This window comes from Crocuta crocuta, unplaced genomic scaffold, assembly GCF_008692635.1.
Source record: "Crocuta crocuta isolate KB4526 unplaced genomic scaffold, BGI_CrCroc_1.0 scaffold31, whole genome shotgun sequence".
Classification (NCBI taxonomy): Eukaryota; Metazoa; Chordata; class Mammalia; order Carnivora; family Hyaenidae; genus Crocuta; species Crocuta crocuta.
Window position 1 is genome coordinate 1724422 of NW_027528362.1, and position 25752 is coordinate 1750173.

Consider the following 25752-nt stretch of genomic DNA (forward strand, 5'->3'; position numbering starts at 1 on the left):
ACAGGACCCAGCTCTGCCCAGAGTGAAAAAAAGAAAATCCAGTTGCACGAAGACCCAATAAATAAGATACAGCCTTTGGGGGTAGACAGAGGCAGGAGAAGGGCGAAGTAAGATTCAGGCACAGAGAATTATGATTTTGAATGAGACAAGAAATGCTTCCTGGGGAAAATCCCAAACAAGTGTATCCCAAAGGCTGAGTGGCGGGGGGNCAGATTTCTGTATACATTTAACACCAAATATAGGCATGTAAGTGGATCTGTTTAAAACCACGCACACATGTATAATTTATGGTTCTCTATTGATGTTCGCACCTAAATTATTTTATTAAATTACCTCAAGCTAAAATAATTTAGTTATTCATCTTAAATAATGTCTGTAGGAATAAACTTAGAGCCACCAAGATCAACATAGTCACACTGCACTGAGTGTCTGCCTCACTCATTTTAATTATTCACTTCTTATTTATTTAGAATTCATAAAGATTGACCCCACTTAATAGTGGTCAGGGTATTAAGAAAAGACCATTCCTGTCGTTAGCTGTTAGTTGAAATTATTTTTGAAAGGTATGTTTATGTCCTGTCTCAAATATTAATTAGAAGTTAATAATCATGATTTGTCTATGAAAAAGGAATATTACATTTAAATATTTTAATGGAAGCTTTGTAAATCACAAGAAGTCTCAGAATAAAAACTGTGATAAACCTAAAAATCATCAACTCTACAAACAAATAACTTCAGAATCTCAGGAATGCATCAGCGATCTCGGCCAGTATAGTGAGCCAAATGATGACCCTGAAAGGTATGCGGAACCGGTAAATGTCACCTCTAAGGAAACCAGGTCGTCTTTGCAGGTGTGATTAAGTTAAGCATCTTGGATGGGATAGTCCTCACGGGTTATATGCAACCACAAGTATCCTTATGAGAATGAGGCAGAGGGAGAGTCGGCACATAAAGGAGAGGAGAAGGAGAAGAGCCATGTGTCCACAGAGGCAGAGACAAGTGACGAGGCCACAAAGCAAAGAATGCCAACAGTCCCCCAGAAGACAGAAGAGACAGGAGTAGATTCTTCCCTGGAGCCTCCATAGGGAGCATGAAATGCCAGTGCCTTGACTGGAGCCCAGTGAAACTGATTCCAGACTTCTGGTCCTCAGAATGATGAAATGCTAATTTTTGTTGCTTTAAAGTTGCCAAGTTTGTGGAAATTTCTCAGACCAGCCACAAGAAACTAATACATGCAGGAACTGCTTAAAACAAACTGATAAACATAGAGTAGCAAGTACCACTCCATTTTTAGGTTTCCCTCTAAGCTAAACTTCTCTAAAAAACTGTGGATATTTCTTCCACTCCCTCTGACTTCCAGCCACCCTAGACCTAAGCTATTGACTATCTCACCAGTTACTGCCATAGTGCTAAACCAGTGGTCATTTTTGCCTTCATTGTGTTCATTTGACCCCTTAGCCATATGCAACATATGTAATCTACCTTTCCTTTGTGGAATGCTCCTTCCTCTCTAATCTGTATTCATCTTCTGGAAAAGCCTGGAGATGCTGCCCCCTATGTTCTTCTGCTGTATGTTGAAGCTACTATACATTGAGGTTCCCAGCACTGGACATTTCTTCTGTTGACCCTCTCCTTCATGGTCACGTCCATTCCTATGGCTGTAAGTCACATGCAGGCTGTGAACTCCCAAATATGTTTCTAGTCCTCTCCTCTGAGCCCCAGGCGTACATATCTAACTTCCTACCGGACTTCACCTTTAAATTTCTCCCAGGAACTTGACATGGTCAAGCCCAAATTCTTTATCTGACTAAGTTCAGTAAATGCAACCAGCAGCTTCAGAACCAAAATCAAGCAGATTCTCTTCCATCCAGTTCATCAGCAAGTCCTGTCATATCTGCTTTCAAGTCTGTTCCATTCTCGAACTCCCCAAACTCCCGTCTGAGCCACCATCAATCTCTCAGTCAAAATACTCTAGAAGCATTTCCTTTCTAATCTCTCAATTTCCATTCTTGCTTTATTCCAGTGTATTCTCCATACAGCAACCAGAGGAATATTTTTAACACATAAATGCATCATACCACTCCCTTACTTAGAATCCTGCAGTGCCTTCCCATTTCATTAGAGACAAGGCCAAACATGTAACCATGACTATGATCTATAATGTCATTTGTGGTCTGGTCCCCATCAGCTCACCAGCCCATCATGGGCCACTCTCTGTGTGTTCACTGAAACCGAACTGTCAGTTCTGTGCAGACACAATGCTCTTTCTTGCCTCATGGCCTTTGATCTTGCTGGAAGTATCTGTCCTGCTGCTCTTCACATGTTAGCTTCATCTGATGCATAAGGACTCCAAATCTATCCTCTGCAACTGACCACCAATCTCCATCACTATGAGTAAGGCCTTCTCATTTCTGCTTATCCATAAAAACAAATTGTAATTTTATTTGTTCTTTCCTATTAGGTTTTAAGTTCAGTAAATGTGCACACAGTGTCCTGGTACAATGTTTATACCATCAAATACTTGCCGAATGAAAACACAAACCATTCTTTCCTCTTATGTCTCAAATTTACTGTATTTAAAAAGTTCCCCTAAGTTTTTTGTCCTGACAGTTTTTCTCTCCCCAATTCCTAATAGGAGTAATTCTTCTTTTCCTTTCCTTCCTGACATGCTGCACCTCCCCCAACACACAACCTTCATATGTACACTCAAGATAAAAAAGTGGGTGGTTGGAACTAATACACGAGTTCACTAGTATTGTAGGATACAAAATCAATACACAGAAATCTGTCATCTTTCTATACTCTAATAATGAACTATCAGAAAGAAAAATGTCTCATTTCTGACTGCATCAGAAAGAATAAAATACCCAGAAATAGATTTAACCAAGAAGATAAAAGACCTGTACACTGAAAATTATAAGATATTGATGAAGGAAATCGAAAAAGGCACAAATAAGTAGGAAGATATCCCATGCTCATGGATTGGAGGAATTAATATTGTTAAAATGTCCATTCTACCCAAAGGGATCTATAGATTCAAGTAATCCCTATCAAAGTTCCAATGGCATTTTTCACAGAACTAGAACAAATAATCCTAAAATGTATATGGAGCCAAAACCCCTGAATAGTGAAAGAAATCTTGAGAAAGAAGAACAAAACTGGAGGCATCATGATCTCTTATTTCAAACTCTATCACAAAGCTATAGTAATCAAAACTGTATAGTGTTGGCATAAAAACAGACTCATAGATCAACATAACAGAATAGAGAGCCCAGAAGTGGACTCACTCATATAAGGTCAACTAATTTGCAATAAAGGAGCCAAGAATATACAATGGGAAAAGTCTCTTCAATAAACGGTGTTGGGAAAACTGGACAGCCATATGCAAAAGAATGAAACTGGACCCCTATCTTACACCATACACAGAAATTAGCTGAAAGTGTATTAAAGACCTGAGTGTAAAGTCTGAAACCATTAAAATCTTTTCCTAAAAGAAAATATAGGTGGTGACATCAGTCTTGATGATGATTTTCTTGACTTGATAACAAAAAGACAACAAGAGGAAAAATAAACAAGTGGGACTAAAAAGCTATACTTTTTCAAACTAAAATGCTAAACTTTTTCAAACTAAAAAGCTTCTGCACAGTAAAAGAAACCAGCCACAGAATGAAAAGGCAACCCATGGAATGGGAAAAAAATATTTGCAAATCAGAGATCCAATAAAGGGTTAATATCCAAAACGTATAAAGAACTCCTAGAACACAATACCAAACAAACAAACAAAATCCTGTGCTCATTTAAAAAATGGGCAGAAGATCTGAATAGACCTTTTTCTAAAGAAGATATGCAGGTGGCCAACAGGTACATGGAAAGATGCTCAATATCACTAATTATCAGAGAATTACAAATAACAACACTATATGACCTCATGTCTATTAGAATGGTGTTATCAAAAAGACAAGAGGTACCAAATTTGGCCAGGATGTGGAGAAAAGGAAACGCATTGCACTGGGAATGTAAAATGGTACAGCTGTTTCCACTATGGAAAGCAGTATGGAGGATCCTCATAAATTTAAAAAATAGAATTACCATATGGTCCATCAATTCCACTTCTGGGTGTTTATCCAGAGAGAACAGAAACACCAACTTGAAAAGATATCTGCACGCCTCCGTGCATTGCAGCCAAGATATGGAAGCAACCCACGTGTCCATCAGCAGGTGAATGGATAATAAAAATGTGATATCTATAAACAATGAAATATCATTCAGGCATAAAAAAGAATGAGATTTTGCCATTTGCAACAACGTGAGTGGACCATGAGGGCATTATATTATGTGAAGTGAAATAAGTCAAAGAGAAAAGAAATACTATATGATCTCACTTGTACATAGAGTCTTCAAAAACAACACAACAACAAAAAAAACCCAAACCACCAAGGTCATAGATACAGATAGACAGATTGGTGGTTGCCCGAGGCAGAGGAAAGGAGCTGGCCAAATGGGTAAAGGGGGTCAAAAGTACAAACTCCCAGTTATTAAAAAAGAAAGCAATTTGTGGAGATGTAATATTCAGTATGGGGACTACAGCTCAGAATACTGTATTACATAGTTGAAAGTTGCTAAGAGAGTAAATCTTAAATGTTCTCATCACAAGGAAAGAATTCTGTGCCTACATATGGTGATGGATGTTAACGACTTACCGTGGTGATCATTTCACAGTATATACAAATATCGAATCATTACGTTGTACACCTAAAACTAATAGAATGTTGTATGTCAGGATTACCTCAGTTTTTAGAAAAGAAAGAAAAAGAAGTGGGGTGGGGGAGGGAGCCCTTAGTAGGATAGAGATTTAAAAGTCTATACAACCCCGTCCTTGGGGATGAGGTCTTGCATTGAGTATTCTGCCCTCCGGAGATGCTTCTGGAAGTAAAGAGATGAGGCTTAAGGGATGCCATGTTTTAAGCCTTTCAGTTTGAGTGCCAAATACCTACCCTTTGAAGTGAAAGCTTTCTAAATGTATGAACTCTCACACTCCTGTTTTCAAAAGTCAATTGACTAAATTTTAGAACCATAAAATACCCCAGGCCACTTAGTCATTACTGCTCAGCACTGATCCTTCCTCGCCTCTACAAAATATCAAAGACCGGGGCGCCTGGGTGGCTGAGTCAGTTGGGTGGCCGACTTCAGCTCAGGTCATGATCTCACGGTTTGTGGGTTCGAGCCCCGCGTCGGGCTCTGTGCTGACAGCTAGCTCAGAGCCTGGAGCCTATTTCAGATTCTGTGTCTCCCTCTCTCTCTGACCCTCCCCTGCTCACGGTGTCTCTCTCTCTCAGAAATAAATAAAAAACATTAAAAAGAAATATCAAAGAACGCATGCTGACTGTGTGTGTGTGTGTGTGTGTGTGTGTGTGAGAGAGAGAGAGAGAGAGAGAGAGAGAGATCTTTGAACCTGGGTCTACTGGTATAGTGCACCGAGCATGAAGACTGGCATGTGAAGCTGAGGAGACAAACACAGGAGCGTGGAGTAGAGAACAGAGGATGGAAACAGCGAGGCCAGCACTTCAGGAGCCATTTGCCCCCACAAGGCTCCGGACCGCTTGTCCCCGGGCCTGTCTGGCCGCAGCCGGTTGAGAGATGCCGGGGACCAAGCGGAGCCCCGACAGCCTGGCAGCGGCCTGTCTGCACCGAGCACGGGGCCCCGGGTGGCGTGTGGCCCCGAACCTTCCGCAGGTGCCGCCGCGGTCTTTCCCCAGCCAGCCGAGCACTGAATTCAGACGCGAGGCCGCGGTGTCAGCCTGGACTCTACCCGGGGAGTTGCCTTTGAATCCGGGATCTGAGCTCCACTTTTCCCGGGCAGCGGCACTGACTCGCTGTTCAGAGCAGCCTCGCCCCTCCCGCCTGGGGAAGGCGCTGGCCGCCCGGGGGGCTCTGGCTTTGCACTCAAACNGGGGGAGGTTCTCCCCCTTTTCTGTTTTAAGAAATTACCAAAAAAGAAAAAAAAAAAAGTCTAGGGAGTGCAGAAGAATGGAAATAGCACCAGCCTGGGAGTCAGGAGTCCTGAGCGCTTTGTCTCAACAGCATTGACCTTGGGTAATCCATTGAGCCTATACTCTGACCCGCTTCCGCCGACTGATACCACACTTGCTCCTCACGGATAATGAGAAGGTTAAAGAAGACAGTGTGTGTGTGTGAGTGCTTTGGAAACCCCGAATCCTATGTACATGCAAGGTGGCACTGTCCGCAATAGTAATAATGGAGTGCCCATCTCTGAGAATTACCGTAACTATTTTGTACTAATCACCTTCAAAGAAAAACACGATATTAAAAAAAGAGAATATATCTAATTGAATCTATCTTCATAAGGCCTATCAACTTTTAACTGTCAGCTTCACATGAAAGAAAATAGGTATTTTTCCCAGCCCGCATTTCAAAAAGAAGACATTTGCTATCATTAAGTAAGAGTTTATACCTCTATTATTATACTGCCATGCTGATTATATTCCTGTTGTAGAATCAATGGATGATTTTAGGGGGAAAACTTTAATAATACTGATTTTTACACTGCCAGGGATAGCTGCTATTTACTGAGTTCTGGCCATGGGAAGTGGGGGAGAAATAATGCTTTGTTCAGTGCAACTTTTCAAGTTAACTGGTTTTACTTCCTTGAGAAAACTAAAGCTCAGAGAGGTTAATTCACTGCTAGGATAAAAGTTAACTGGCAGAGAGCTCTAGATTTGAATTCAGATCACTCTCGGTCTAAAATGTGTGTTTTTCTTTTGAAATAATACTCTCTCCGAGTTATGTTACAGCTATCATCAGTAAAGCAAACTGCAACATTCATTTTAAATTTATTTTTTAATATTTATTTTTGAGAGAGAGACAGACAGACACAGCATGAGCAGGGGAGGGGCAGAGAGAGAGGGAGACACAGAATCCCAAGCAGGCTCTCAACTCTGAGTGGTCAACACAGCCTGACGCAGGGCTCAAACCCACGAACCCTGAGATCATGACCTGAGCCGAAGTCGGACGCTTAACTGACTGACCCACCCAGGCTCCCCTGCAACATTCATTTGAGACCATTAAATTAGATGAACAAGTAATTTACATTTTTAAAAGTAAAAATTTTTTGATGTGGATAGATTTATTGATATCCAAAAGGGTTTCAGGAAATGAGTCTTGAGGTTCTGACATCCCACCAACAGCCAAGGTACAACCTGTATTTATGTCACCACACTGACCTGGCTTCAAATGACCCTCAAGAGGGAGGGTTGGGAATTTGCTACTGCAGAAAATAAAAAACGGGCGTGTGGGGGAGGGCTCTTTTCTCTAAATGTTTACTTTGATCATTGGTCTCTGCGTTAAATTACACATTCAGTCAAGTGTTTTCTTTTTTTTTTTTAATGTTTTATTTATTTCTGAGAGAGAGAGACAGCGTGAGCAGGGGAAGGGCAGAGAGAGAGGGAGACACAGAATCTGAAGCAGGCTCCAGACTCTGAGCTGTCAGCACAGAGCCCCATGCGGGGCTCGAACCCACGAACCATGAAATCATGACCTGAGCCGAAGTCAGATGCTTAACCAGCTGAGCTACCAAGGCGCCCCAGTCAAATGTTTTAATACCTATTTTCACTCTCCATCTATGACAGTGGTCTCCAAACTGGGCCACATATCAGATCACATAGTAAGTTTTTTAAAATGCAAATTTCAAGGCCCCTGCCTAGACCTATTGAGTCTGGCGATATTTCTATTTATGACATTCCCCACAGCCATTTCTGATTTAGCTAGTTCTTTGAATCACTGATCTGTTGTGATTTACGACCTTTCAGAGTTGATTTTTGTTTTTAATTCTAACATTAGCTGGTCATACCATTTAAATCACTTGGCTTTTTGTCAATAGTGCTAACCCATAAAAGCTATAGTTTCTGAAAAACCGCAACGTTCTGTAATTATGGCTCAATGGGTTGAAAATGGAAAACATACACATATAAAATTTTGGAGAAAAAAAAATCCTAACTGCCATCTATTTCCCATGTTGAGACCTCATGTTGCAGCTCTATCCCAAAGTGAATTTGATGTCTGAGCCATAAAGATCTGAGAGCTCCTTGTGGGAGGGCTCTAACCGCGCTCGCAGGCCATTAGAATCACCTCCTGCAGCCCCCAGCCACTTCACTAAAGACCTGCAGGCCCTCCGAGAACTCCTTGCACAAACTATCAATAATTCACTGTTTTCTAACATGAGCATTCGTAAGAGATATTTTTTCCGTTATTGCTGTCAACAAAAAATTTGTTTAATAATAAACATAGATGTTATTTTTCCCATATGTTCAACAATTCATTCAGAGCCACAAATAGAAAAGAAGAATCTTACAATATATAAATAGAGGAGTAGCGTGACATCGCCAATGGCCAAGAGCATGGTTTGGTTATTAGAAAATTGCATTAACACGTGATTGCAAATATCTGCAAACTGGTCCTAAAAATAAAGAAGGTGAAAGTCACCCACTAGCTAAAAAGCCAACCAACCAATAAAAAGCATTCAGGTACAATTTGGTGTAAAATGTATTCTAAGAAATATCTTTGGTGTCCTACACGTTTAACATTGGTTCTAGAAAAGTGAAGCAAAGTTTATTGTTCTCTTGTATTATTTCCTTTCTGAAAAGCATACTTTTAGGTGGAGCTTTTTAAAAATAATTATCCCATCAGCCCACTAGCATATATCTTTCTTACCTCAGGGCAAGGAGTGTAGTGACAGAGGAGTTTAAATGAAGTACGGTATGCCTTTATCACTATCAATGCCATTGATTTTGACCTAGGAAACCAAACCGACTTTTAGTGGCCAGCTGAAAAATTGGCCAGTTAAAAAGTTCATGCTCTCATCCAACCTTTTAGGCAGGGAAGGTTAGATCTAGACACGGTTTAACTGGACCGAGAAAGAGCGGGTCCATGTGAAAGCTACATATGAACACTGGGCACATATATGCTAGTAACGGAATAGCAGAGCATGATGCTTCATCAGAGCAAATACAGTCCCAAATTATTCCTGCTTTTTGGGAATGTATGAACTCGATCAACTTGGAAATCAGGCTCTCATCAAGGTTTTTCCTTCTTCCTCTCCTTTTTGAGATCCATAGAGGAGAAATCACAGATTAGGAGTCAGTATTCCATAGGTTTTACCCCCTATAACTGTTATAACATTCAGTTCTTGGAATGATGGGCAATTACAGTTAGAAGTACTGTTTTTTCTTGAGAAAACTTTCATAGGAATGAAAATTTAATCCATTCCTGTGATTAGGTTTCTATAACATTCTCGCATGTTTTTGTATGGTCTTAGGAAGAGAGGATATACATGAATTTTACTTTTTTAAGCAAAACAAAACAGGCAATCTAATGAACTTTCACAGGCCAGCATCGATTTATGCAAGTAACACAGAGGGTCTTGTGTATGGTGAGTAAGTTTTGTGCAAATGACACTTGCTGGTGATTTTTTATAGTCTTATTCTAAAGAAATCTTTGTCCTGTGTTGTCTTCCTTTAACAGCCCACTTTTCCTGTGGGTCCCGCAATAGGGACAAATACGGCGATTAGCTTTGCTCCTTACTTAGCACCTGTAACCCCTGGAGTTGGGTTAGTCCCAACGGAAATTCTACCCACCACACCTGTTATTGTTCCCGGAAGTCCACCCGTCACTGTCCCGGGCTCAACTGCAACTCAGAAACTTCTCAGGACTGACAAACTGGAGGTACTTCAATTCTATTTGTGGTCTGAGATGCATCTGGGGTAGAAGTGCACTTCTGTGTAAGTGAATGCTTATAAGATATTAATTCAGTCTTGCGAAACAGCCATGCGCGCACACACATACACACATTCATCTAAAAGCCATGCATTCGTAATTCTGTGGTTTCAATTTAAGGCAAAGTATAAAGGAAATTAGTCTGTAGGGAGAGAATTAATTTAGTGCAAACAAAATTCAACTGTTTGGAATGTGTGTTCGGGGCAGAATATTTAACAACCAGTGGAACACTGACTCAATCACTGTGTAGGCCATAGAGATGACTCCTGAAGGCCTCCAGCTGGGCCAGGAATTAACCTTTGATGGCTTCTGGAAAGGTCTGAGAATGGGCAAGTCAGAAGCCCAGCAGGCAGGGCACTGGGGACACCTGGACACAGAGGTAGGGGTAAAAGGCACTATGACTCTTGACCGCTTGATATGATCACATTTCAGTATTTTAAGAGCTAGTATGGTTATGTTGGAATGTTCCAGAATATAGCCCTGGTTGTACTGTTGGTAAACAGGGGAACTGGAAGCTGGGCGTATTAAGTTATTGACTGAGATATTTTGTTTAACTTAAGTTCAAGTGTTCTATAAAGGTCAAGAAAACAGGTTCATAAAATTATAGAACATAGTTCTTAAGTCATGAGTCAAGCCAGCACTTACCGGGTAAAATTTCTCTTTAATCAGAGTTAGAGGATTTATCTTAGCTACTGTATCCCATGATATTTAATAGAGCACGTTATGCAGTAAAGATTCTGATAGATTTTTTAAAGAACTCCTTTAATTCCATTACCGGTTCAAGTTGTTAGGTGGTGTACGTATGGTCAGGATGCACACAGTGCTTTACGTTGGCTCACTGGAGAATGTTCTTTCAGTTGTGCATTTGTTTAAGTATTTACACAATAAATCTTGAGGGCAATAAAATTTTGCTGCCTGATCTCACTTCAATCTGGAGCATATGGATCTCAAAACGAAAGGACTAAAGACCCTAACACGGCTGTTTTGATCTAGCCGGCCCCTGTGAATATAGAGCAGACCTTTCATGGTCTAGAAAAGTGTTTGGGGCTCCACCTGCTGGAATCCTACTCCACAGTCCTCTGCGTGACTGTGTGGTTTAGAAAACAAATTATATCGGCCAAGTTGGGAACAGATCGTCCTCCCCAACAGGACTGGTAGACAGAGACCTAGAAAAATAATTTACAATGACTTTAGCAGGCCTTTGTGCAGCTCATTTCAAGCCAGGAACGAAGCCGGCTGCACACAGAGACCCTTGGTAAATGCTTGACGGCTAGTCTGCATGCACCTTTGATGGTCTCAGCCTGCAGGATTCCATTTAGGGATGGAGGCTTACTCAGAACTGATGGGAACATCTTAGTAATTTTTATGTTGTGCATTTTATGAACTGAAGATCGGAATATTGGCTTATATCCAAAGCAGGAGGAAACAATGAGCAATCCTGTGACTTATCTGTTTCCCCTTCAAATCCTCTTGGCAGGATTTGGTCAGCAAAACTGTATTTCCCAAGTAAGTTTGACTTTCACAAAGCTTGACAGTCACGTCAGTGACCCTTCATATAACCTCACTGATGGCCAAGACGCCAAATTTTGCTCGTAGTTCTGTCCTGCTAATGATACTTATAAATATAAGTTATGTCTATAGGTCATTTGTGTCATTTAATATTATTGATATCCAGGGCATAATTAAGAATATGCTCTAAATTCTAAACAAAACTTTCTTTATACGGTAAACTCTCGATGCACCGGAATTCTTAAATGATGGAGCATTCCAGTCACTCAAGACTTTAGGGTAACTAAGGATTAAGGACTAAAAAAGCGACAGCAACAACAGAGGAGTACTTCAAACTCTATTCCTACTTCCCTCCACTTATTGCTTTCCCTTTATCTTTTCCCATATTTCTCTCCTTTTTGTCTTTATTTTTTTTTTGATCTTCTTTCCGTGCTATCAAAAATAGTAGTAGAGTGACCTTAAATGCAAGATTAACGTCTTAGACACTATTGCCCTGACTTATGATTGTAAGTGTAAGTTATCTTTTTAGAGCCGGGGAGTCCTAGGGGGAAACAGGAGTATTCAGATTCACCCCACCCACTTCCCATCCTCAGGGAGGGAACAAGCTTATTTCCCCCAATCCCTCCTGGAGTTGTACAGCTGTGACCTGGTGGCCTGATCTGTGATGAAATGACCCCTCCGTGCCAAAAAACCTATGGCGTCACAGAGTTGCCAGAGTAGGAAGAGATTTGGATGTGCGTAGAGATGTCCAAATTATAGACTGTATATCAGTCAATACATATATTATACCCTGATTATTAGAGATGTATACACTAGCCCAGAGACAAATGGGGGCTTTGCTGATTTTTGTCATTTCAGCGAATACTGAGGATTTTTGACTCATTTTCTCAACACAGTGTGCCGCCCCAGAAAAGAGGGCGACACAAAATCCAAATTAGTTTGTCAGGGACTCTGGTTACTTGAGCTCTGCACAATCAAATTTTTAGTGAAATGGCACGAAAGCCATCATTAAAAGAAAGGAAAAGCATTTATTCCCCCCACCCGCCTTAACCTAAATGATGGCCGCGCTCGCAGAGGTAGTTGGTGCCGGCGGCCATCAGCCTTTCTTCTGCATCGTCTGCTTCTCTCCCCTGTGTCCTAGGTATGCAGGGAGTTCCAGCGAGGAAACTGTGCCCGGGGAGAGACCGACTGCCGCTTTGCACACCCCGCAGACAGCACCATGATCGACACAAACGACAACACCGTAACCGTTTGTATGGATTACATAAAGGGGCGTTGCATGAGGGAGAAATGCAAATATTTTCACCCTCCTGCACACTTGCAGGCCAAAATCAAAGCTGCGCAGCACCAAGCCAACCAAGCGGCGGTGGCCGCCCAGGCAGCCGCGGCCGCGGCCACAGTCATGGTAAGTGGGGCGCGCGCGCCGCGCACCTTCCTCCGCCCGGGAGCGCGCGGGCCCGGGAGCCCCCGCGGGGTTCGGACGCTCTCCCGAACGATCGGGACCTAGGGAAGGCTGCTACTCCTGCTGCTCCGCTGCCTAAGTTCTGTTGTGGTTCCCCCCCGTTTTGTTTTGTTTTGTTTTGTTTCCCCCTCCTTCCCTTCTCCAGCACAATAAGTAAATCCCTCAGGCGCAGGGAACCCCTCGAGGCGTCCGCCCGCGGCCAGTCCTGCTGCGAGTCTGGCCTGCGCCGGCCGCGGCCCCTCCCCGGAACGGGCTCCGCGGCGGTGGCCACCAGAGCTTAGCCTTAGCCGAGGCGAGTAGAGCTGAGCCCTGCTGAGCCGGACCCGGAGCCGGGAGGCTGGCAACAGGTGGCCAGGCTCTTCCTACTCCTGATTTCCCCCCCCCTTCAAGCCCCGCCCCCCACAAATGCAATTGTGTGCAGAGCATCGAGTCACGAAACAGATGAAAATGCGCTGACTGGTGCTTTAAAAAGGAGTGGGGGTGGGGGCCGTAACACAGCCTGGAGTCCCTGAGTCACTGTACTGTCCTTAGAGACCAGCTGTCCCTGCCGCCGCCTCCTCCTCCTCCTCCTCCTCCTCCTCCTCACCAAGGCTGGGGAGCCTGTTACAGCTCGACTCGCAGGCCCCACCCCAGACCTTTGGGATCCGAATTCTAATTCTAAAATATGCTCAAGTGTTCTGCATCCACACGAACAGTTGACAGGCACGTGCCTGGAACACTGGTTCTCAAACTGGGCTCTATTTTGGAATTACCCGAGGGGCCCTGAAAGGTTCCAACATCAGTCTCTTCCCCCTAGAGTCTCTTATTTAATTCATCTGGGTGTGGCCTGGGCAGCGGCCATATTTTGGGAACTCTCATGGCAGTCCCCTGTGCAGCACACTAGGTTGTAGAAATTTCTCGTTAATTTGTTTTAACGTGAGGTCTCTGGCTTGTCAGAAGCCTATTTTAGTATATGATAGACACTGTGCATTCACTCATTCTTTCACTCATTCATTCAAAACATTTAAATTCTTTTAACGTTTATTTATTTTTGAGAGACAGAGCACAAGCAGGGGAGAGGCAGACACACACACACACACACACACACACACACACACAGAATCGGAAGCAGGCTTCAGACTCTGAGCTGTCAGCACAGAGCCCGGTGTGGGGCTCAGACCCATGAACCATGAGATCATGACCTGAGATCGGAAGCTCAACCGACTGAGCCACCCAGGCACCCCGAAACATTTAATGAGACCTGCCGCGCAGGAGCCACTTGCTGGTAGCATACGTACAATAAGCAGGCTTCCTTACCCTCCAGGAGCTTGGAGTTCAGTAAGTGAGAGCCACATTGCTCCTCAGTGAAGATGGAAATGCATAATGGGGTCCAGTGCAGAAGGAAAGACTGACTGGCCAGTCCTCCCTTGGAAGAGACAGATAGCTTCAGAGGTGAAGAGTGTACTTTACAACACCGTATTCTAACCAGCAGCCGCCACCTCCGACTTGGATAACTGATCAAAATGCAAGCGTAGCTGTTAGGCATAAAAAGTTCCTGTTATTCAACATTCTTTCCCCAAATGTTTTCAAAGGCCTGGCCCCGTGAGGGCCAGGGACACAGGGAGAAAGGCACAGAGCCTGTCCTCACGTGATTACCACTTAGTGCGCCACTAAGTGTGGCTATACAGACCCTTCCGATCTGATGCTGCTTCCAAGCATCCTGAGTACTGGTCCTCCATGTCTCTCACGGCTTCTCCTCAGAGCCTCTGAGGCTTTGGTGCTTTTCCCTCATGTCTCCTTAGTCTTACATCCCTGGACAGAACAGTGATTTTTCTGAATGTGTGAGTTTCTATATATACGCACAGGTGTATGCAACCACAAGAGAGAGCGAGCCTGTCGTACAATATAGACAAATTCGCCCTCTCTCTTGTTCTAGTAAAAGAGCAGGTTTGCAAAACTGATTATAATTGGGAACAGGGGGGCAGGGAGGAGAGTAAATTACTTAATGCTGATGAGAAAGGAACTCTTCTTGTGAGCATTTCTCCAATGTGGCATCTGTCTTACCATCCTCTTAGTGAAGATCTCATCCTATAAGAAGCAAAACTTGGGGTGCCTGAGTCGTTCAGTCTGTTAAGTGTCTGACTCTTGATTTCAGCTCAGGTCATGATCTTATGGTTTGTGGGATCGAGCCCTGCTTCGGGCCTGTGCTGGCAGAGAGCCTGCCTGGGATTCTCTCTCTCTTTCTCTCTCTCTCTCTCTCTCTCTCTCAAAAATAAATAAACTAAAAAAAAAAAGAAGTAAAACTGTTTCCATTGCGATCATTATTTTAGGCCAGCCCCAATTTACCCTAACTGGTGTACTGACTGTTAGGCCCAAATAACACTTTTTCCTCTGCACTAATATTATAGATCATAACTGGGTACCAAGGATATCCCGAAGGCTAGTCAGGACTGTGGCTGCAAGAGACATAAAAACTTTGGACTTCATGTGATGCCCTCCAAAGGGAGTCGAAGTAAAACAGAGATGAGGATGTCTGCATCTACGGCAGTTCTAATTAGAAAGACTAAAGAAGCAGTTAAAGGTCATTTTGGTGGCTTCATGGTTAGAGTAAGAGCGTGCTATGGTTGGCTCAGCCTAGGTCACAATAGCCATCTCTGGCCACTGGGGTATGAGATGAGGTTCTGGGAATATGAAAAAAATAGTCCCTGTATTTCTTTTTTTAAAAATTTTTTTAATTATTTTTGCGAGAGAGAGAGAGAGAGAATGTGAGTGGGGGAGAGGCAGAGAGAGAGGGAGGCTCCAGGCTCTGAGCTGTCAGCACAGAGCCCAACTGGGCCTCGAACCCATGAACCGTGAGATCATGACCTGAGCTGAAGTCGGGCGCTTAACCGACTGAGCCACCCAGGTGCCCCATTCCCTGAATTTCAAATACCTGTGGATACAAGCCACTGGTACTAATAGCGACCTTAGGACTGAGCCCTGAATTTATCTGAGCCTTGATTGTATCTGGCTGTTTATTAGAAGTATCAACTATAATATATAGAGATAGAGATAGAGATATCTATGGATACAGAGATATAGAGATATATAGGTATATATCTCTATATGTATAGATATAGAGATACAGAGATATAGATTTCAAACACTGAAGGAACAGTGAAGCCATTTTATGTCAATGGTAGGTGACTTGGGTTGATGGGGATAAGAGAAGAAATGGCCATTTACACAAACATGTCATTCCTCAGCTTAGTATTTTAAAATCAAGACGACTTCTCTGTGTGCCCTTCCCCGTGCCCTTCTGTGCATTTTCACATCACACTCATCAAGACGCATAGAGATATTGCAGTGGATGTCAGTGTACGTAGTTACCGTAGTTTCCCAGAGGGTTACACTGTGCCCAAATTTGGAGTTCTGATATTTCAGGGGATCTTTCGGGCGATCTTGCAACATTGTCAAAGACAACCCAGAGGAACGTAGCTTCAGAACAAAAGCCAGCGTCTTTCTGACAATGACATGAAAATTATTGAATCTGTCATATCTTTTTAGTTGAAGTGAGAGGCTCATTTGAACCCACTGAGATGCAGTTGGATGAAGTCAAAGTATTCTTACGCTAGGAGCAAGATTGCTCAACACACTGAAAAATACCTCTTGTTTTATTTCCTTATTTAAAAGAACGAATGAGAGTGATGAGTGCAGTCAGAAGATATTAATATTCCATTCACCTGGGTTCCATATCTGAACACAAAGAATTTCTATAATGCAATTTGTATTATTGTCCAGGGACTTCCCCTTCTTTTGATTAATTGGACCCTGAAACACATTTAAAGCTTTGATTCCAGAAAAGGAGACATTTAATTCCTTTAGAGCCTTCTTCTTTTACAATATGTCTTAAAACGTGAGCCTCATCCTCACCAGAATTTTTTTTAAATGTGAAAATAAGGCAGACAGAACTTCTGTTTGGTAATTTTCACACAAAGGATATCTGATCTTTAAGCAATCAGTCTTTCTTCACATCCTACAAAATGGGGCTACACGGGAGATTCCTGTTTTGTGAAAGGAAACGGGGCCACTGTCATCAGTGAGATAAGTTTCAACTGTTCAAGAAAACATGCACAGCAACTTTGAATTCCACACTATTTGTCTGCATCCCCTTCTTCCACGTTAAGATGGCAGTTCTGATTATCGTCACCAGGGTTTTCTGACTCTGAGGACAGAGTTGGTCTTTGCCCACAATGCCCGGCATGGGCCCTTGGCTGGCATGCACTGACTCACGGTTGGGTTGTTCTTTGATCCAGAGAAAGAACTATCTGGCTGGATGTACCCAAACTTGGAGGTGGTCCAGAAAGGGCAGAGGGTCCAAAACGTTGGTGAGGCCAGCAAAAAATGGATGCCAAGTGTTCGCCACATAGTAGAGGCCCAACTAAAGAACTTCTTTCTCTGCTTAAGGACCTAAGGAAGCTCCCATGATCCGCCAAGCTTGTTGGTCTCTAAGGTCGAGTCTAAGTCTGAAGACCTTTTAGTGTAGGTAAACACAGGACAGCAGTCAAGTCATTGCTCTAAAGCAGAATATCTGTGTACCACAAATCCATATTATAATGTGGTTATGAATCCACACGGATTTTTTTAAACTACATTCTACACGTGTGTTTCAAAGCATAAGGTGTGTAAGATCCTAATATGTATGCCCAACCTTCGAAAACTTACTGTTTCCAGGAAAAGACATGATATAGAGGCCCGCGGGTGGCTCAGTCAGTTAAGCATCTGACTCTTGATTTTGGCTCAGGTCATGATCTTACGGTTCGTGGGTTCGAGCCCCACTTCGGACTCTGTGCTGACAGTGCAGAGCCTGTTTAGGATATGTCTTATTTCTTTGTAAATAAATATAAACCTTTAAAAAAAGGAAAGAAAAGACACAATATTTTTGTCTAGTAAAGATAACCCACAGTATGCAGGGGGAGAGAAGGAGATGGTGTTGCTGGCCGGCTCAGTTTAGAGCCCTCAGTGTTCTGACATTCCTAAGTTATTCTGACTTCTGTGGACATTAAGTTTCATCAGTCTAAAATCAGAAAAAAAGAGCATTAACCTTCCAGGTGATTATCTTAGGGAGACACATTTAATATTTCTTCTTCTACTTGGAGACCTCATTGAATGATGCTTTGTTAAATCAAAATTTCATTCATAAATGCCAGTCTTTGGAGACATAATCACTCTTGCAGTTAGCACAGCAGACAAAATCAACCCGACATTACATTTGCTCTGGAACTCCCAAGGACTGGAAACAGGGGAGAGCAGAACAGAGTCCAGGAAGTTGAGACCAAACTGATTGTGAGTTTGTGTACTCAGTGCACTCTGTGAGAACGGGCTGTGCAGCCTTATATAGTTAGCACAGATGAATCTGAGCTTGAAGAAACGCATTATTTAGCAGTGTAGAAACTCTACAGCAACCCAAGTTCTTAAGCTAATGTGGTGTCATGGAAGTTACATAATGGGGGATTTACATCTGAAGAAAGAACATCTAGTGCAAAGAAGTTTTCTTATTGTGGGGCTCTCTGGGTTTTAAAAATGTTGCAATTCTGCTTCCAGAACACTGATTTTATATTATTTAATGGCCTCTCTTAAGACTGCCTTCCAAAACATTTCTCTGTTGGACGTTCTAAATCTCTTCTCTGCCTTCAGTCCTTTCCATATCCACTTTGTTTCTGCCTACCTCGCCCATCTTTACCTCCTGGCATCTCTATACTTTTGATCTTGAATCATCAAATGATGATGAAAAGGCCTTTATTTGCAGAAAAAAATATCATTAATTGTTTCCCATTTTTGAGAGTTTAGTACTATCTCATTTTATTGCAAATGCCATGATTCCAACTCCGAACTTTAGAATATCACGTTTTGTATTGATTACACAAACCTTAGGGATTTACCTATTGTGCTACCCATAAAAAAGGGGGTATTTCATTTTTTATTTGCATTGGAGCTATTCCTTTTATTTTATTTTTATTTTCACAGAATTCCATCATAGAATTTTCCATTTTTTTACAGCAGTGATCCAGGACTAGGAAAATTTTTTCGCTATGGTCTAAATCCATCAATATTTGTTATTATTTCAGCTGCTTAAATGAGACAGTCTGCCCCAAAATATGGTTATAAGTTAAAAATATTATTTTACATCTAAATATATCAAGCAGTCCTTTGCTATTTTTTTTTTTTTAGCTGTTTGCTCTTTTTAGCTGTCGTAACTTGTTCTAGCCACGATTTCCACTTCTCATTAACTGGGTTGGTCACTGATTATAGCTGAAATTACGAATAGAATTATTAACTATAAATTAGTCTGATACCTGAGAACACTAAATACCTTTTTAAAGGGTATTTTCTTAGCCTAATCCGGTAAGTTGTTTGAGATAAACTGAATTATGATTTCAAATGTAGTAGAAAACATAGAATGGATGATAAGTTAGTCATTAGAAACAGTAAAATGGGACGAGAGTGGGAAATTTGAGAAACGTACGATTCAAATTCAAACCTTGTTAAGTTTGGAACCTTGTTCCGCATTGCAAGATCCATGCTAGCAGAGTGAAGAGAAGAATTGAGACAATTAGCCACGTGATTCAGACAAAAAATTAAGATCCAAACCCAAACAGTTTCGCCTCAATAATCTTGTGTTTGAATATTTTTTTGCCTGAATTTTTTGTCTCAGTTTGCCACTTCATTTTGTTAGGCTAGATCTTCGTTACCAGCTATTTTTCTAAAAGTTAAGGATGATATCTTTTTTTCCGACTTGGATCTTCTACTTAGTATATTTGTTATTTTACGTTTGAAAACTAACTTATCAGAAGTTCATCAGTCCTATGGCCCTTGAAAGTTTTGCATTTTTTTCCTGAAGCAATATAAAAAATGCTTATGGTGTGTATGCAAGCTGCTGTTTTAATTAACTTTCCTGAATTTCAAACATCTATATTTTACTCTCTTATATGCTTTTAACTAAGGTATAGTAGATGCATTTTTGCTTCAATACTAATTTAAGGTGTAATATTCATTTCTTTAGAGAACATTTTTGTTGTTGTGCATGCCTAGTGTTTTGTACGTTGTATATTGCATTCAGAATATTTTTTTCCTTCTCACCTATCCACAATGCAATGCCGTTCCCATGATGCACCTCTGCTTGCTGTTTACCTGTATGTTAATTCGCTTGAATCCCATTGGCCCACTGCCATCATGTGCTCGCTGCCTGTTATTAAAAGACTCAGTCGACTGCCAAAGCAATGAAGCGACCTCTCGAAGCATCTGTAGACCTGGTACTTTGACCTTTCACCTTTCGCTTTGCATGTAGCTTTTCAGAGAACCATCTGAGATTTGTATTACTTGTAAAAAATTGGTTGCAAACAATCGTTACTATTAATTAATGGAAAAAACTCAATAAGGTGTTTAGCCATCTCACTTTCATACGTAATATGTGAAATGAATTAATCCTAACAAATTTTAATACCTTTTCCAAACGAGTGAAGCAAATTTAAAGTACTTGCCTCGGAAAAATGCACATTATAATTCTTAATCCAAGAACTTGCCGTTTAGTTAACGAAGAGAATAGGTATTAATAATATAACAAATGCTTCTTTCCATCCCTTAGAATAGTTTAACTCGTTTTAAAAGCTTTTTTTTTTTTTTTTTTTTTTTTTTTTTGGTGTTGCTTGATAGTTTTTCTTTTCCTTAGTTGAGATGCTACCGTTTTGGGTGACAGAAGTCATGCTTCCGCTCTCAATAACAAAGTCTCACTCATTCGACATTGCCGCTGTTTAAATTAAGGTGCATGGCCCAGGCATCTCCTTAGCTGCCATTTTGAAAAAAAGAATGTTGGAATTGATGATCTCTGTGGACACGGCAGGTGTGGTTACTTCGAGTTATACATGTCGTATCCGATTCTTTCCTTCTAGGCCTTTCCCCCCGGTGCTCTTCACCCTTTACCAAAGAGACAAGCACTTGAAAAAAACAACGGTGCCAGCACGGTGTTCAACCCCAGCGTGCTGCACTACCAGCAGGCTCTCAGCAGCGCCCAGCTGCAGCAACACACGGCGTTCATCCCAACAGGTACGTGCCCTGACAGCTCCGAGTCCTGTGTCCGTGTGCCCTTCTGGTCATGTGCTTTCTTCTCATCCCTCAAAGCTGTTCGGTGGCATCTAGTTTGCTTGTAAAGGTATAGTCAATACAGCCTGAAACTCCTCATTGTCCTAGCTGTCTAGATATACATTTACCTGGCTTGGATGGTAGCGAGAGACGGTCAGGTGTCTAAAGCCAAATATTGTAGAGAGCTGAGTGTCAGAGTGAGCCCAGCAGAGGCAAATAGCGGTTAGGCCTTTTGGTTTCTTGTATTTGCACATGCTGTGTACAATTTTTTATGTCAATAAGGCCTTTTTATGTGTGACCGTTGAGATTTGTCATTAACCCTGAATGACCTAAAAATAGCAATTCCAGTAAATACTAACCTTTTTTTTTCTATTCCTATTCAGAGCACTAAAAAAACCAAGGCTCTTCAAATTAAAGCAATCCTCTTCTCATATTTTACATCCATTCTCTCTCTTTCTCCATCGTTCTCAGCTTCACCAAGTGCACAAATAGAGCTCTTTGCTCAGTTTCCGAGCCAATGCCTGATAATCTTAGCTGCTAAGGTCCATTAACTGTATCATTCCACTAAGAGATGGATTATATTAATCACAGAATCTCGAAGTTTAAAGGATTCTTAGTGATCTCCTCATCCGCTCGATCGTTTTACAGATGAGAAAACTGAGGCCCCCTAAATGTGAGGTGACTTCCCAAGGTGGCACAGCTAATGAGACAAAGACCCGGTACCTAGTTTCCCTGTGACCTGTCCAACGTACCATGACGTGACACCACCTGGCTTCCGTATGTGGAGTCACAGAGTTCTCCCTTACAGCTCGGCAGACATAAAACATGAGATAAAAGTGAAGAGACAGAATGCAAAGCATGTCAACCCTCCTTTTTGTACCCACCTCCCTGACCCCAGACCTACATACACCATATACAAACACACAGTCACCATACATTGACCATGGTATTGACTTTTTAGTCTATGTTAGAAGCAGAGATAATGTTCCCAAAATAAATAAAATCTAGTGTTTAAAAAAAAAATGAAGAAGAATCAGAGAGTAATGTAGGCTTTTGTGAGAAGACTATCCATTGAGTTCTTAGTTTGGAAGTCAAAATTTTCATGCCATGAGAGTGACTCGAAGGCAAATGTCGATGAACGACAATTTTATCCAAAAGAGCTTGTTAGTTCAATCCACACGGTTGGACTTTTGGGGTTTATTTTCCATTTCTTTCAATCCTGTAGCATATCAGGAATTAACGTAGGAGGGAATACAATCACTATTTCTATGGTATTCTTTGTATAAAAGCTACACTTCGAAATGAATTGTCAACCTGTTAACAGTATTTATTATAGTAAAGATATAAATTATGTAAGTAAAATGGTTCTTAGTGTTTAGTTTTCATATTTTACTTCCGCTCTTCTCTTACGTAGATTCACAGACCTATAGAGTGAGTCTCTGTATCAGTACTTATTGGGGCTTCCCTCCTATGCGATTACAACCTTAACTAGTGACATTTCAGTGCAGGTGTAGAACAGTGGGCCGTGTAATTGCAATCCACTAGATGGAACATGTTTGTAAAATAATTACTAGTAGGTAAACTTATCTCGAGGTCTTGCAGGATTTCTAGAAGTGTCTTATTTTATAGACCTCGTCACTAGATATTTTAAGAGAAAAAATATCAGGGAAGAATGTACCGAGGGGTAAAACATAAAAGGACAAGTCTGTTTCTGGAGACTGGGTAATAATTTCAGAACAATTTCCTGGGAATGCCTTTGAAACCCTGGAACTTAGTCGTGTAAAAATGTGAAGGCCTCTTAACTCGCATTTAACACTTCAAGCCAGTAATGACTGCTCCGTTAAATCACTGAAAGGACCCTCACCTAAAAATATTCCACCTGGAACCCATTTAAAGACTTCCAAAGCAAGACTGGATAACATCCCTTATGCAGTGGCCTGATTATTGTTGATGAAATGATTGTATCGAGGACCGATAGGCTGTACTGGTTGCTGTGCTTGAGTACTTCTGCCCCCTGCTGGATTCTTTAAAAACTGTCCCAAGTGTGTCCGGCAACCCTCAACTGTGTGGACTTTGGGAGCCAAAAAGTGGGTCCTAGCCCACTTAAATCTGTGAATTACAAGTGTTTCCATCTGTACCATGATATCGATATCATAGTGAACAACCATGTAGCTCTCGTACTCTGAAATGGTATTTCAACTTCTAAGAAGTTTTCGCATGTTTTTCTTAAATGATGAAAGAGAAAATAATTTTCTCACAAGGCAATTAGCGTAATCTCTCCCCCACTTAAATCTAGAACAGAAATTTTAGTGTTTATCTTGGCTCTAGTTTTTTACTTCAGGCTTTCTTTCTCATAAACCACATTTTCAACTTAATTTTAAAATGGTAATGATAATGATCATTGTGAATCACTGTTGTCTTCAATGTCTGCAAATTAAGTGATGATGTTCAAAAATAAGTTTTGTAACTTGGTAGATGGGTGGGCCCATTATTTTTAACATGACAGATTTTGGCTTTTCTATAAATACTTTATATTAATATTTATCATATATATGAAACAAAAAGCACTCCGTGTTCTCCTGGAGGCCACCCTTTACTAAGAAGTCATTCATAGTACAATTTTGGGTGTTTTTTTTAAAGAATTTTTTAATGTTTTTTATTTATTTCTGAGAGAGAGAGAGAGAGAGAGACAGTGTGAACATGAGCAGGGGAAGGTCACAGAGAGAGAGAGACACAGAATCCGAAGTAGGCTCCAGGCTCTGAGCTGGCAGTCAGCACAGAGCCCGACGCGAGGCTCGAACCCACGAACCATGAGCTCATGACCTGAGCCGAGGTCAAACACTTAACCGACTGAGCCACCCAGGGCCCTGGGGGTTGTTGTTTTTTTTTTTTTAAGATCCCTAAATTTTATTTTTTCTTTTTTCCCACCGAGGTATAATTGACACAGAACACTCTATCAGTTTCAGGTGTACAGCATAATGATCTGATATTTGTATACACTGTGAAATGATCACCACACTACGTCTACCTACCATTTGTCACCCATAGCGAAGTTTTTTGATCTGGTACTAAAACTCTCCCATTGACACAGTATGAATTTGGATTTTACAAATTCTGCCTCCAGGCTATGGAGATCATAATGTAAAACATCATGCAAAACATGAGATTCTTCTCCCAAACCACGCTAATATAATTATCACCTTGGTTGATGCCCTAGCACGTTTGTGGTGGGTGGGACTTTTCCTTTTCTCCTTTTTTTTGGATAGGGATTATTTTAATCTAGCAGTTAATACTTTTCCTTTGCTATGTTAAGGAAGTGGCAAAAACCACACACACTTACAAAAATAGCAGGGTAATAATTCTTGGCATTTCTCTGACAGGTTTATTCTGAGTTACTGTAAGTGTTCGTATAGGCATTTTCTCATTGTTCTTCAAGATCATTCTGCCAGCAGCAGGCGTAATTATTGGCATTTTGCAGATGGAAAAACCGAGGCTGTGTCTATGCTGCAAAGTGGAAAATATAATTAATGGAAATATCCAGAGAACCCTAACTCACAGATTCCAGAGTTGGAATATGTGTGCAACCGAAGCAGAGAACAGTTGAGAAGTCTTTGTTGACAGAATTAGTGCCTGAGGGAAATGCCTCAGCCGGTGAGAACAAAATGACCCACCGACTCCTTCCTTGATATATTTCATTATACTGGATGTAGGGAATAACCAGTAGAAGGAAAATTGTTAGCACAAATATTGCCTAGTGATCAGAAACCATAATGTTACGTAAGGTTATCACACACCTTGGTGAAAGATCTGTCAGCATTTTAGTGGAAACTGTATCTACTGTACAACCACAGCAGAATCTATTTGTCCCACTTACTTCAGCAAACAGTTCTTGAACGCATAGTTAGTTCTGGGTTCCAGATCCAGTAATGAGACTACAACGGACTTCAGAAGGAGGCAAAAATCAATACAATGCAGGGCGTCAAGGGCCCCTTGGGGCATGAGCAGAGCTATTTGAGAGTGCAGAAAGAGGCTCTGCATTAGGGCCATCAGCGTGTGCAGTGGCTGGTGGTGACAGAGGATCCTGAGAAAGAAAGAACTCTCTAAAGGAGAAGAAATTTGCTTAGGACTTTGAAAGGGAGATTTTACCAGTGCACAAAGAGCATCCCGGGCAGGGCGAGACAGCTTAGGTTGCAGAGAGCATATTTGAGGAAGAGCAAGTTATTCCTTTTAGCTGCAGAGCGAAGTGCAAGCGGCGGGAGCAGGGGTGCAAAGGCAGAAAAGAAGATGAGGGCCAGAATCTGGCGCTGAGTAAGACAGCCACGCACAACAAAAGGTATACGTTGCCGATATTCATATCATTTTTCAAGCACATAGAAGAAGGAGAGGCTCCTCGAATTAATTTCGTTGAGCATCTCAGCCACAGCCTGAACTGAAGCTGAAGTGACACGTTTAGTCCTGGCTCAGTGTGGCTGCCGGAGCTGCCGCTGATAGTTTTCAACCCCGTGACATTCGCATCCATGACACAGGAAAGCCCTCCAAGACCCCTCCACGTTGGAATGCAAGAGAATAACAGCATTTTTATAGGCATCACTTTGAATCCAGCCGTGGTTCACTCTGAAAGGAAATCATTTACAAAGTGGGTACTTTTAATAAGGTTGAGGATCAGATTGCTCCCACTACCCTCCCTATTGGCTGAGAACACTCATTCCACCCATTGTCTACCTACTATGTGCCCCAGAGACCTAGACGGACATGAACGCTGCCCTCCGAGTTTACAGTAGATGAGGAGAGATGGATGTTCAAAAAATGCCCATAGAAACATATAACTTAAATGTTTTGTACGTCCTATGAATGAAAAAATAGAGTTCAATATGCTTGAAAATAGAAAACTGATT

General features: G+C 41.6%; 1 protein-coding gene across 3 annotated transcripts in view; it reads left to right on the forward strand.

Annotated features, from left to right (window-relative positions):
- Positions 1-25752, forward strand: part of MBNL2 (muscleblind like splicing regulator 2) — a 162849-nt gene that overhangs the window by 106642 nt on the left and 30455 nt on the right. For all 3 annotated transcript variants that reach the window (XM_077753869.1, XM_077753868.1, XM_077753867.1), the window contains 3 exons: positions 9538-9738; positions 12440-12703; positions 20668-20821. In XM_077753869.1, coding sequence (XP_077609995.1) covers positions 9538-9738; positions 12440-12703; positions 20668-20821 — 619 coding nt within the window. The remainder of the gene's footprint in view (positions 1-9537; positions 9739-12439; positions 12704-20667; positions 20822-25752) is intronic.